General features: G+C 45.5%; 1 protein-coding gene across 2 annotated transcripts in view; it reads right to left on the bottom strand.

The window, feature by feature from the left end:
• PPP1R21 (protein phosphatase 1 regulatory subunit 21) overlaps positions 1-6153 on the bottom strand; it is a 31925-nt gene extending 25772 nt beyond the window's left edge. For both annotated transcript variants that reach the window (XM_084201977.1, XM_084201976.1), the window contains exons 1-5: positions 6012-6153; positions 3321-3389; positions 2781-2927; positions 889-990; positions 64-228 (exon numbers count right to left, since the gene is read on the bottom strand). In XM_084201977.1, coding sequence (XP_084058103.1) covers positions 64-228; positions 889-990; positions 2781-2927; positions 3321-3389; positions 6012-6071 — 543 coding nt within the window. In that variant the 5' untranslated portion in view covers positions 6072-6153. The remainder of the gene's footprint in view (positions 1-63; positions 229-888; positions 991-2780; positions 2928-3320; positions 3390-6011) is intronic.
• Between the last annotated feature and the right edge of the window lie 7287 nt (positions 6154-13440).

The following is a 13440-nucleotide window of genomic DNA, read 5'->3' as shown; positions in this document are numbered from 1 at the left end:
ACACAGCAAGACATTGCATTTCAAAACTTTTCAAATGTGCAAGCAAGAGGAAAAACTCCTTACTTCTAGTTTGGCTTTATCACTCTGCAGCTTTTCTATGGTCTCTGTGTATTTCTTTGTTAAGCTGTCCACCACAGCTTGGTGCTGGGCAGCATCTGTTTCCAAAACCTCCAGTCTGCTCCTTAGCTCTGCTTCTAAACGTTTGTGCTGCTCATCTGCTTCAAAGAACTACAGGAAGAAGAGAAAAGAAAAGCTCTTTTAAAAAGCTTCATTTTACTATTGAATCCAGTCCTTTAAGTTCTCCAATTTCATTAGGCAGATCAGGTTAACAGCAATTACCAGTTCTTAGAAAAATAGAAATTTTATTTTATCTACAGAGAAAAGATTCAGGAAAGTTTTGTAGCAGTAATCATTCTTTAAATATATTGCTGATTAATAGCAGGCACACGAAAAACTGAACTTGAGCCAAAAAGTTTCTCAAGTTTCTAAAGTGAAATGCATTCCACTTTGGTGAAGTAGCTCCTAATTAAGGCAACTTGCAGAAAATATTTTAAACTTTAAAGCAATTCTGAAACAGTTAATGAACTAATAAGAAATTTCCTATCAGTACCAGGCTATTTTCAGTAGGGCAGCTGTCAACTGTTAACCAAAAGTTAAAAATCTAAATGAGAAAACACATATTATGTGATTCCACACACTGTTTTAAGAATCCAAAGTCAAAATACTTTATTTGCCTAGTGAACAGCTTTATAAACAATCTGATCTAATCTACTGCTTTGCATACAACTAAGATTCTAAACCCATCAGACAGCACTTTACTTTCCGTATCTTTGGTTGCAACACCAGTTCTCTGAGCCAACAATAAAGGCAAAACAAACTTTCACTCACAAGTATATGCAGTCGTTCATTTTCTTCTATTTTCTTCTGAAGATCTTCATTGAAGACACTTTTCTGTTCTTGACTCAGCTGAGATGAGGATTCTACACTTTTCTAAAAGAGTCAAAATGCACTCATTATCTCCAAGTCCCAGGGCTGTGAGCACAGCTCCCACAGGTAACTCCCGGAAGGGGCACACCAGCAGAATTCCTGCTGACCCTGACTGATACATCCAAAGGTGTGAATATTGCACTCAGCAGCAGCCTCAAGGCAGCACACTTTCCTTTCCTTCACAGCCCTGTGACCCTGCAGTGGTACAGCACTGCCTGGGGAAAGCCTCCACACACGGGTGCCATTCACACTCATGGGGAATCAATCACTTGGATGGGCAGCAGCCCAGCTGAATTCACTGGAATCCTGCATGAGCCCATGCAGTCAGGAATCCAAAAACCTCCATAGCCAGGCTCAGCTAGCTGTGTGTAAGGCACATCTGTGCCCAGCAAGGGGCCAGGTGTAAGGCAGGCTGCTCTCAGCATAAGGTGCCATGGAAGCACAGGGTCTTCCCTGGCCATCAACCACACATATCCCCCTCTGCCTGGTTCCTCATTTTCCACTCAATTAATCCAAAAGACTCGGAGCACCAGTGAATCCCACACACCACACTGCTGAAGAAAGGTATTATCACCAAACACAGGGGAGACTATGCATTTAAACTCAACACCAAACCTCAAGAACTAGGGATATGTAGGGAAGATAAGTCACCTCTGTATTTGATGCCAGCCTGTGAACTCCACCTGAGATATGGGCACATGTTCTGCTCCTTCTAAAAGGATTGCACTCTAACACAGATCAGGGAACTAAAGCTGTGCATTTTAACAGGAAAGAAACTCACTGGCAATTGTTTTCAAAGCTACTAAGACAGGCTGATGTCCTTGAAAATTTGGAAACACAGCTAGCAAAACAGTAACTTACATAGTTGGAAATAAAAGAACAGAAGGGTCAAACTGCATTGGACAGAACAATCTATTGTGGTGCATGAATAATGTAATCAGAAGCACTGTGCTTGTCAAGGAATTGGACAGCAGAAAAATGGGCAAGAGTTTATGGGAAGAGTAAGGAAGATGATCATATTACTAATCAATTGAATGATTTATTTAAAGCCAGTCTTCATAAGTACAGCACATTGAGAAAAGACAGTACCAAAAAGAAAAGACAGCAGTAATTAAGAGGGGTTTCTTCATGTGGAAAGTAGCAAGAGATGCTTGAGAATTACTGAAATCCAAGCATACCACCCCTGGAATTGTGATGCTACCTACAGAAGGCACAGCTGGTCTTAGAATATGATACCACAAGGTTTAATCAGCAAGTATTCTGGCAGAAAAAGATCACAGTGTTCATCATTCTGCCATTTTGAAATAACATCAAGAATACAAGATAAAAATTTATATTTCAAAGCATTTGGCAAGACTCACATAGAAAAGCTATGATCATAGGCTGAAGAGTTAACTACCAACATCAAAGTTAGAAAGCAAAAGGGTGGGGATGGGAAATGAGGAGTGATCAGCTTTCTGCATAGCAGCTGACCAATCACAGAGCTCCAAAATATTTCCCAGTTTTTTGAACACTTAATAAATATCCATAAAAGAAGACAGCAATTCAGCATCAGTCAGCTGACAGACTAGAAGAGTAGAGAACTACACAGCATGCATTATATATATATATATATCTCAATACCTGTTTTATTGGTATTTTCACTAACATCAGGTAAAATAACACAAGTTCTGACAAGAACATTCAGCTCAACCCTTGCCACAAAACACCTACTGCTAAAACTCAGGATAAGGCTTTGACAGGTGAGGAGCAGACAATTGCTAAGCAAGTTTTTTTTTGCCTTCAGCACATACCTTGTTCTTTTTGCCCCGAGCCTCACTTAATGCAAGTTCATCTTGAAGTAGCTCCACCCGCTTGGCAAGTTGCTGATTTCGAAAGGTCAAGCTGTCCATTTCTTGTTGCAGTTTCCTCAGGGACTGATCCTTCATCTTCAGTTGTTCCTGAATGACAAAAAAAAAAAAATTAAAATTAAAATCTTCACATTTATTTTTACACGTTAAAAACAAGAACGACTTAGAAAATTGCTACACTTTTGAAACACTGAACAGACAAAGTATCACTTCTAAACTAAAAAAATGTATCTCACTTCCTTGAGCTGGTCACAGATCATACCCAAGTAGCTGTTTAATTCTATAATTATCAAGAATCAACCTTCCCCTTTTACAAACTCAGCACTTAGAGAGAACAGGCTAGCTGCAAAACAGAAATTCTTTTACTAAAATCAAGTTCCCTCTTCATTCTTTTACTGACATTACTTTTTACTAAAAAGTACCCCTATACACTTATTTTGTCACAGCTTAGTACACCTGACACGAGCAGTGTTTAGAGATTACCTTCAGTGAGGCAGAGTTTGCTTGCTCATCTACAACTCCTTTTTTCAGGACTTGGTTCTGAGCACGAAGCTGAAAAACAAAGAGATGCCAGTAACTATGCAAGGGCAGCAGAATGAACAAAAGCAATCCATGAGAAAGTTCAGAAAGCATCACATTCTCTCAGGAGAGTGCCAGGTGTGAATGCTTTTTCAAGTATTCTCTTCAGGTAGATAGCAGTGGTATCAGGTTTAAAAGGCATCCAATTCATATCCTGGCTTGCCAAAGAACAAGAAGTAACTTTACCATCTGAACATTTTGGTCAAATAGAACAGAATTCTTACTCAATAAATGCCCTTGGAGACCAGTTACTTAAATGTGGTTAAGATTTGAAGAACTAGGAACAAATATGGAAAAGTTGCAACCTCTTCCTTGACTAATGAAGTTCTTGGTCATATTCAGGGCTATTTCTATCTCTCCCCTCTTCTTCCCAAAACTGTTTCTAACCAGTTCTGGAACACAAGCAGGACTCAAACTCAACACCTGTATCAATTGAAAATGAGTTTACTGCAAAATTACTTCTTACCAGGGGCAGCAGATGATCCAGAGAGAACAGACCGACACAAAAAGGCATAAAAAGCATACAAGGAAAAGCTCTCTATAAGCCTTACTTATACAGTACCCATAATCTGAGCTAAAATCACTGCAGTGAAAAGTGATACTCAAGGAATCTGTTTCCCAGTCACTCCACAGAGTACCTCTACCCTGCAGCAATGAGGATAATGCCAGTTCCATCTTCCCATTCCTTGAAAATTGCTTGAATCCTGGTTTCTTCAAAGGCAGTTTGCATTCATTTGACATGTGTGAGTCCAGCTGTTGCAGATATAAATTAAAAGGGTTTGTGCAGGTATCTGGCAGGTGCATAAAAGGCAAGTTTCAGTGTAAAACAGCAGTGGCTCACTGTTTCAGTGTGATGACAGTGTATTTGAAAGGTCAGAAGTCACTGCTAAGCACAGCTGCTTCCCCTGCAGTATTCCCACTGTGCTGCTCAGGCATCACAAAGGCAAGACAAAAAAACCTCCCAGTGCACCACAGAAAAACTTCCACACACAGGGTTTCCCTAGCAAGAAAGAGCAGCGCAGGAGTTTTCCACTCTGTGCCACAGCTACTACTGCAGGAACACATCAGGAGCAGAGAACGAAGCAGCTCAGTCCTGCTGCACACACAGACCCCAGCTGAAGTGGGACCCACACAGGCTGCCACAAAGCTGCTTTGAATATTCCTTCAGGAGACAGCCAGCAGCTGCAACTCGTGTACCTTCAGAGTATCTTCTTCTCCTCATCCTTCTTCTGGACTGGTCTGTGAACCAAGAGGACAAGCAATCCTTTGGCAGGGACTTCCCCCAGCACTGCCTGAGTCTGTGAGACTCCTGTCCACCTCTCTCCTTGGCTTTCAGAGCACCTACAAGTGAGCAGGCTACTCCAGGGCTACTCTTCGTTTCCACCTGCACACAAAAGCAGCCAACAACAAAGAGAAGAAGGCTCTGCAAAGGGAGGTCCCACAATGAGCTGCACTGCATGAGAAATGGGACGAGATGAAAAAAATAGTTCCAGCAAAAGAGAAATGGTACAGGCTGAGAAGTGCATGGTGAAACTCAAAGAAAGCTTCTGGGCACCACGATACTAAAAGAAAGGATCCAGCAGCAGGAACTTTGGAAGCTAGAGTCAGAAGTTCACATTCCCAAAGCTCATTCAGGAATCAAGTACCAAAATCCCTCCATTATCTCATCCTCAGCCACTACTGATCTCCAAGGAATAACAGAATCTCTGTACAAAGCAACGCATGTGAATTCTGTGACCTACAAAGCTGCAAAGCAAATTAAACGTTCTTAAAACTATTTTGTGGCAGCATTAAAAGGCTATCTACCTGTAAACTATTTACATGCTACACATCGTGTTTTTGTAACAGTTCCAAGGAGAAGAGTATTTAGAGACATGGTTCCGTAAGCTGGCAGATGTGTCAAACACAGACAAGTGCCTTGTGCCACTCGCTGATGTGGGGCTGCACATAAAGCTCTGCCTTTCTTCCCCAAGGCTGTTGAAGGACTCTGCCACTCAAGACCAAGAGTCTCCTCTTCCTTTCAGTGAGGAAGAAAGAATGAAGGGCTCTGTGCTAAGCAAGGCTCCACTATTTCACAAGTCATCTCAGGCACCCTGGAAAGGAAAGGCATTCTCCACTACGGGCTACACATCTCTGCAAACCCTGTGCCAAGGAGCACCAGAAACAGGATCCAAAGTCACCTAGGGCAGAAGAAGGGGGACACACAGGAGGCAAACGTGGAAGCAAGTGTCCTGCTCGCTTCCAAGACACTGCCAGCACCGAGCTCCCGCACCGGGGAGCTCACACGGGTGGGAGCAGGACCGACACCGGGGCAAATGTTCACCGCCCAGCGGGCAAAACCAGGGCCCGCACCCACCGGGGAGCGGGGAGCGAGGGAGAGCACAGCCAGTGTCACTCGCCCGGCACGGCCGAGCCCGCTGTGGGCACGCCGGGACGTCCTGCACACGAGGCCACTCTGCCGCGCTCCCCGGCACCTGCAAACCCGCGCCCCCCGCCTCACCGCCGGCACTCCGCGCTACCGCGGAAAGCAGCGCTGCAGCCCCGAGCGGCGCCGGGGCTGCGGGCCCCGCGGGGACGGGAGCTGGTGCCCGGTACCTTGGAGTACTCCTGGGCCAGCTTCTGGTACTTCCCCTGCAGCTCCGCCGCCGCCGCCATCTCCGCCCCGCCGGCTCGGCTGCGCTCGGCTCGGTTCGGCCGGGCTCGGCTGCGCTCGGCCGGGCTCGGGCGCTCCCGCCGGCCCCGCACGCCCGCGAATGGCAAGACGCACTTCCGGGTTCAGGACGGCGGGAACGTGGTGACGTAACCGCGCAGTGCGCGAAGCGGCGGGGGCGGAGCTTTAAGCCGCCGGCGCCGCCATCTTGACGCAACTTCCAAGATGGCGGCGGGAGGGGGGCGTGGCTGTGGGGCGTGTCTGATCACGTGACAACTGCGAGGCGCTCGCACCGTTGCCCCGGCAACGGCTGCGGGCTACGGGGCCCCGCCCCGCCCAAAAAGCTTCGCCCGCGAGCCGGGCTGGGGGTTCATGTCGCGACAATCGCGATGGGGGAGGGGCGGGGAGCGGTGCTCCGGCGCCATCCCTGCCTGGCACCGTGCCCCCGCCGGTGCCGCGGCTCCCCGGGCGGGCAGCGCTGTCGGCAGGGGGAGCCCCGGGACTCGCACAGACGCTGAGGCGGCCGCGGGTGCTGGCGGGCCCATGGCGGCCGCGGCGGAACAAAAGGCGGGCCCGACATTGCCCTCAGCGCCCCGTGCGAGGCCGGGCCCGGGCCGGCCCTCCCCACAGGCTCCAGCTCTCAGTGCCGGATGTGACAAACGCCAGCCGCTTGTTTTTAAAATTTTAAATGTTTAATGGTAATAAAATAGTTATAAAAATAGCAATATCATTGGAGTAATAATAACTTGGACAATTTGGATTAGGACAATATGAGACAATAGAAACAAAGAGTTACGGACGTGCTGGTCCTTTTTTCTTGGCAACAAGAGCCCGAAAAAGGACACACAGTAACAGAGGATTAACCCTTAAAACAACAGCCTGTTGCATATTCATACACTTCGTACATGATGCATAAATTCCATTCAAACAAAGGATTCTCTCTGGTCAGTGTCAGCTTATTCCTCTTAATCTCAATGGCATCTTCAGGGCTGAGCGAGGCAGGAAGAAGTTCATTTCTTCTGATAATGGGGCAATAAATTCTCTTTCACTGAAAGATTTAGGTGTCCTGTGGCTATCTCGCTGTGAGTCCTTTCTTTAAAAAGTATCTTACACAGCATAGTTTCTATTTTAACATTATGCTATAACTTAAAGCTATATTTAACACGCTATTAAAAAAATTAATACAGCCTAACTTTCTAACACAACACATATAATATTCTCTTTAATATTTGCGAAAAGCCAATCATAAAATACGCATTTTTCACAGGGAGATACTGAGCGTATCCCTTATATCCCAGAAGGGGAGCAAGGGCTGTGGGATGCCCTCTCTGTGCAGAAACTCGAATTCCACAGTCTGGGGCATCACTGAGAGGGGATCTCATCGATGCATGTAAATATTCCAGGTGCCAAGGGGATGGTGCCAGGCTCTTTTCAGGGGTGCCCAGTGACAGGACGAGGAGTTTACAGACACTGAAACACAACAAGTTCCACCTCAGCACGAGGAGGAATTTCTTTACACTGGGGGTGGCAGAGCAGTGGCACAGCTGCCCAGGGAGGATGAGGAGTCTCCCTCCCTGGGGACATTCAGCCCCACCTGGACACGCTCCAGTGTCACCTGCTCCAGGTGACCCTGCCCTGGCAGAGGGGGTGGAATGGATGCTCTCTCCTGACATCCCTTCCAACTCTAACAACTCTGTGATTTTGTGATTCTGGCTTTCTGCACCCAGTGCTGTCCTGGAGGGGCCCTTCTCTGCTCCCTTCTCTCCAGCGTGTTGGTCTCTGTTTCAGAGCCACCTCTGAGCTTCTCCAGCATTCAGCCATCCTTTCAAGACTGCTGAGGCTCTGCCACTTGCCTCGTATTTGCTTCTTTATCCTCAGACTGGCCAAACATTTAAACGCGTATACACCATCAGCACACTTCAAGCAGAAACTGAGAACATCATAAAAGGTGTATTTGGTACTGCCAGGTACTCAGGCAATGCAGAATTTTGTTTCTGAGCATGACTGGAAACAGATGGGTAAGGAAAAGAGTAATAAGGCAAAAATGTGATGAGACTTCCCCAGTATATGCTGAGCATCTGGTGATTTGCAGGTTAAGGGCTTCCTGGTCTAGGACGGAGTGTAGCAGCAAATTATTATTTTTGTTCCGTTTCCATGGTATCATTTTTTTCCACTTGATTTCAGCACGGTGTCTTCATAGCTGTTCCTCAGTAGTGGGTAGTGCTAGAGGTGATAAATCATTGGTTTTTTTACCTCCTTTTGTCTTTGTTCCCCTTAAGAAGGAGTGAATAGAGGGTGCCCGTAATGGAAGCTAATTTTTTCCCTTAGTCTTGAGGCTTTGATGGTGTGTGCTGTTCTTTTGCTTATCACAGTAGTGAAGTTGGCAAGCCCTAAATATGACATGGGGGCCAGATTAGTAAACATGTTTGTGTCTCCACAGGAAGTCTTCGTTTTGGAGGACATGTTGCTGATCCCTATTGCCAACAACAGCACTGTGCATTTTTAGGAAGTGTAAAAGGGGAGATAGGCAAAACACACACTGTCATCATTCATCCAAATCATCTTGCTGCTGTTCTGCTTGACTAGAAGAGCTTAAACAGCAATCCTGGAATAAGAAATAAGGAAGCTCTAGTTTTGAACTGTTAGAGCAGATACACTTCTCTTTCCACTCCATTTTGCATCCCCTACAGAAGTTTTCTAGCAAAGCAAATGGGGTTTGCAACTGCTGCAAACAGATCAGGGTTAAGAGCAGCATGCCATCCATGGTATATCCTTATATGTCAGTGGAGTAAATTTTGTATAGGAAAATTATTTAAAGCCTTTACAGTTGACTCCAACCTGTACTTTTAAGTTTGCATTTTCTAGGCTGTGTCTTTCATTGAAATGTTACACTGCAATACTTTGAACGCACTTTGCAAGTACTCCCGAGGTTGTGCTGCCTCCAGAGATGCTTTTGTGATGCAGTTTTCCCCTGTCTCTGGTGCAGTGAATGCTGGCAGAGGGGTTTCACAGCTGAAAGCTGGGAGAGGAGCTCAGAGAATTACAGTGCCTAGTTGTGGCAGAATGAATTGCTTCCCCACTGACAGCAGCAGTGCTCCTGACTGGGCAGAGAGCGCTCGGAGTGGAAGAGCACAGAATTTATTCACCTGCATCCGCCCAGAGTTTCGAGACCCAAGTGTACTTCATGTAGGGCATTTATCATAGGAGGCAATGCCAGTTGCTTGGATCGAGTGAAAGGAGAAAATGAAAGCTTCAAGGCTGAGAGCTGGCTGCAGGATTTTTAGGCTCACCAGAGCAGCCCTACTGCAGTGTATATAAGAATCAGGCCAGCCTCTCGTGTTTTAAAGTGGTACTGTCTCTTGCCCAGTTTCTCACAGATCCCAGAGTCAGGAACATACAACATAGAAATTTATCAGTCATCTCACGGTGGCTCTTGGCAAACAGCTTCAGCAAATTTCCCTGAAAACACAGGTGACAAAAGTTAGCTGGTTTGTTGGTTGAGGCTTTTTTTCCCTTCACGCAGGAAATTCTCCAATTCATCCACTTGATTTGCTGTGGCAGCTGCAAGTGCCATTTCCCCAAAAGTCAGCTGTGCAAAAAATGTCTTCCTTGTTCTGTTTCCTCTCAAGCACATCCTTAATTCTCACCTCTCCCTGGAGAGCAGGGCTGTCCCAGCACTACAGCCCAGGGACGTGTCACCGCAGCGTGGTGTCCTGAGGCTCCCACAGCACTGACTCAGTAATTGCAGGGGACTGCTCCTCTTGGCAGAAGTTTGGAGGGAGAGAGCTCATGGGGGTGGAATGCCAAGCAGTGTGGGACAGGACCCCCAAAATACAGCCTTCTGTGCCACACCCACGGGAATAAATACAGGTTGTGGCAGCAGGGTTTAATGCACGCTCAGAGGTGACGTGTGGAGCAAAGGAATCCCTCCCAACACTCATGGCATTTTTGTTCCCACGGGGAGAACAGATAGCAAAGGATAGACAGTGTAACAGAGGCTGTCCTTCCCTTGTGTCTGTGCTCAGCAGCTGCTACAATGGGTGTTGAATTCTAGGTGCTGTCTCAAGACAACTAATTTATTTAAGATTTACAGTGATTGTTTCAAAACCATCCTATTTTCAGGCTCATTTCTCCTCCCTGCTCAAACCGTGTCTTCCCCTCTGTCTTATTTGTCAGAACTTTTACTCACAGACCCCGGGAATAGGTGCAGGTAAAGAAATAAACAAAGAACATATTTCAGCTTATCCAGGATGTTTTCTGTGCTTTGGGAAAATAAACTTCATTGTCATCACTTGTGTCCTCAAAAGTACTCACAACAAAAGGGTTTCTAAGAGACAGGAAAAATTCAAAAATGATTGGAAGGGATCCATCTTCAGTCATCAGACTATCACAAGTAGCAAATAAACCACATCCTCGGAAGCTGCGAGCACCCGAAACTGGTGTTTTGTTTCTGTTATCGTAGCAACGGCAAGTCTGAACAGCAGGATGTGTGCTCACAATGCACGCTCGTTATTTCTCATGGTGACTGTAACAGACTGCTCATTAAGAATAACCTTTCACCTCGTCAAAACCTGATTGATAAAAAAAGGCAAGTAGTAAAAATAAAAAAAAAAATTTAAAAAAGTATATGTATGTACAGAGAGTGCGCCTCACAGACCAGTTTAATTACTATTCATCATCGTGATTTCAGTGTTTCCATAGCATTTAAAAATAGAAATGAGAACAAGTCTCTCTCTCTCTCTCACGTCCCTTCCCAGCCCATAGGTTAAATAGCTTGAGTCATCTATAGGGTGTGTGCATGGCCAGGGGAGCGGTGCCTTTGTACAGAAAGAAATTGCTGAGGACGAGAAGATGGAAAAACTGAGCAGGCAGCTGCCTGTGATAAGTCAGAGCTGAACTTTGCATCTCACATTCCACGTGGGTACAACACATACCAGCCCTGCGTGCAACAGCAGGAACTACTGTCCCTCCACAGCAAATCCTCACTGATACTCGCTCCAGAAACCAGCAGAACTTAGTAACAGCTCAAGGAGTTTGGGTTTTGAATGTGGAATTCCCCCTCTCCAGGGAAGTGAAACCTCTTCCCTAGCTTTGCCATCTTTTGTTGAAGGTCTGTACATCTTCTGCAGCCTCATTTCTTGCTTTTCTTCACAATTGCAGGGGCCATAGCTGAGAAACCTCAGCCTGGCTAGAACTGCCCACACTGAAATTCCAGAGTCTTGCACGTTTGCTGGTGAAAGAAAAATAAAAGCAATATACATTAAATCCCAGGAGAGAAATTGCTGATTTCATAGAGAAAGAAATAATGGAGGAGGAACATTGTGAAGATTATGGAGTGAGAAGTGGATGCTGTCTCGTGTACCCCAGTTGTGATACAGATCTGGAAGCCTTGGGAAGAAGTCCTGACTTACCCATGCAAGGAACTTCCACAGTCCTGGAGCTGTTACCACAGCAAAGATGTCGTGGCTTTGTCTTCTCTCCAGAGACAGACACATGAGCAGAGAAAGGAGAGAGCTCGGAGGTCTACCAGGAATTTAGGGAACAGTTTGATCAGGAACTTTTTATGATTATTTTTTAAAGGACTGTGGTGCCTCTGGGAATAATTTGGACTTTTGGAATGAGCTAAAGGCAGGTCTTTGATGTGTAATGACCAGGATGCAAAAGAAGAGGGGGATGGAGGAGATGTGGGGCAGGGCTCTTCACTGACAGCACAGGGAGAAGGCACAACACAGCACACAGGGGGAGAAAGCCACAAAAAGGTTTTTGGGCAGCATGAGCCCAGAGATGGGAATGGGAACTTGGAGCAGTGGAAGGGAGGATTAAAAGGCAGCAGGAGAGTATCCTGATCAAATCAACTGCTGAAAAAAGTGCCTTGGCAGCGACAGGTCTGTTTTTGTGCATTAGTGTGCACTGGGAAGGAGATACAGCACAAGGAGCAAGGTGGTGTCAGTTTCAAACCCTAACAACAGGAGGAGGAAGAAGCCTAGCTGGGATTATGTGGCTGAGATTAGCTATATTAGCATTTAAAATATGAATAATCTATTTTTTTTGAATTTTACTGCATTTGGGGGAAGGAAGGGCTTGTGCAGTTCTCAGTGTTTTTTCTTTTGTTGTTGTTATGATGCTGACCAGTTACAGCAGCATTATCTCAGCTGAATGAGATACCACATTAAGAAGGTAGCAGTGGACTTGAGTGGACTTAGAGGTATGTGTAGTAATTAATCAAAGAGTGACACAGCTGGTCAGAAATTTTTCTTTTTTTTTTTTTGAAAAATACCTGATAGCATTCCAGGCCTCTACATTTTAGAAAGAAGTAAAATGCAGATAACTATTTAAAAAAAGCCACACCAAACAACCCCCACAAAAAACACCAACAAAAATTCTCTGTAGAATTATCTGTAATTATCTTCATCATTATCTGTAATGATTTAAAAGAACTAAAGTTTTCTGTATTAAAACCCCCTCAAATTTCAAAATTACATCCTTTTTTTCAAATGCCTTTAGGTAAGATGACGAGCTTCTTAACCTAGATGAAATACAGCAAGAAACAAGAGGACACATAATATTACTAAAAATTGAAGCTTAATTGCTGTTGCCACCAGCACTCATTCACTTGAAATCCAGCATTCCTTAGAAGGAAAGCAGGGGTGAGCCACTTGCACAAGCCAGCAAAGAAAGGAAGATTCCCAGAACAGCAATGCAGGATTTTCACCTCTAATTGTGTCCCATATTTCTGTGTATAGATCAGAGCTAAAATGAAATTTGGTATCGAGCTCTACCCGGGGCGTTTTTGCTTCTCCTTGTTCTGAGACATTATCTGTGACAAATAAAACAGCACCACTACGAGGAGCAGCACATTTGTGAAGTTGGGCATCAACAAGTAGGGATTAACCAGCACACTGGAAATAATGAACCTTGACAGATCTAGGGTTAAATACTTTAAAATTAGATCCTGCTGAAAGCCGAATCTTGTCGCTTAGCAACGGCCGCACGGGATGCTGCTGTCACTCAGAGGATGCTTCTCTGGGGAGCTCACATCACGCTCCCAGAAAATGGGCTGTGATTGGGGCAAGGTGACATCATATTTTAAGGCAGCAGCCAACACGATTGCACTCGAGTTAATGCCCAGAGATTTAAGGAAACATCTTCTCTTTTGGAATGGCTCAGCTCTGCCCACACCTCACCTGACCCCAGGAAGAGCCTGCGCAGAACAGCGGGACGTGTCGGCTAGCACATCACAGCCAAACTCAACAGGTGGAGTTTTCATCTTTTAAATTACTCAGAGCCAGAAGAAAAGCAAAATGCCTGCTATTTGTGGAGGCCTGACTGTGTTCAGAGCATGGAAACCTCCAAAGCCAGTGACAGAGAATAAAA

Source organism: Fringilla coelebs, assembly GCF_963513975.1.
Source record: "Fringilla coelebs genome assembly, chromosome: 3".
Classification (NCBI taxonomy): Eukaryota; Metazoa; Chordata; class Aves; order Passeriformes; family Fringillidae; genus Fringilla; species Fringilla coelebs.
The sequence above is the reverse complement of the archived record's forward strand: the minus strand, read 5'-3'. Positions and strand labels throughout refer to the sequence as shown.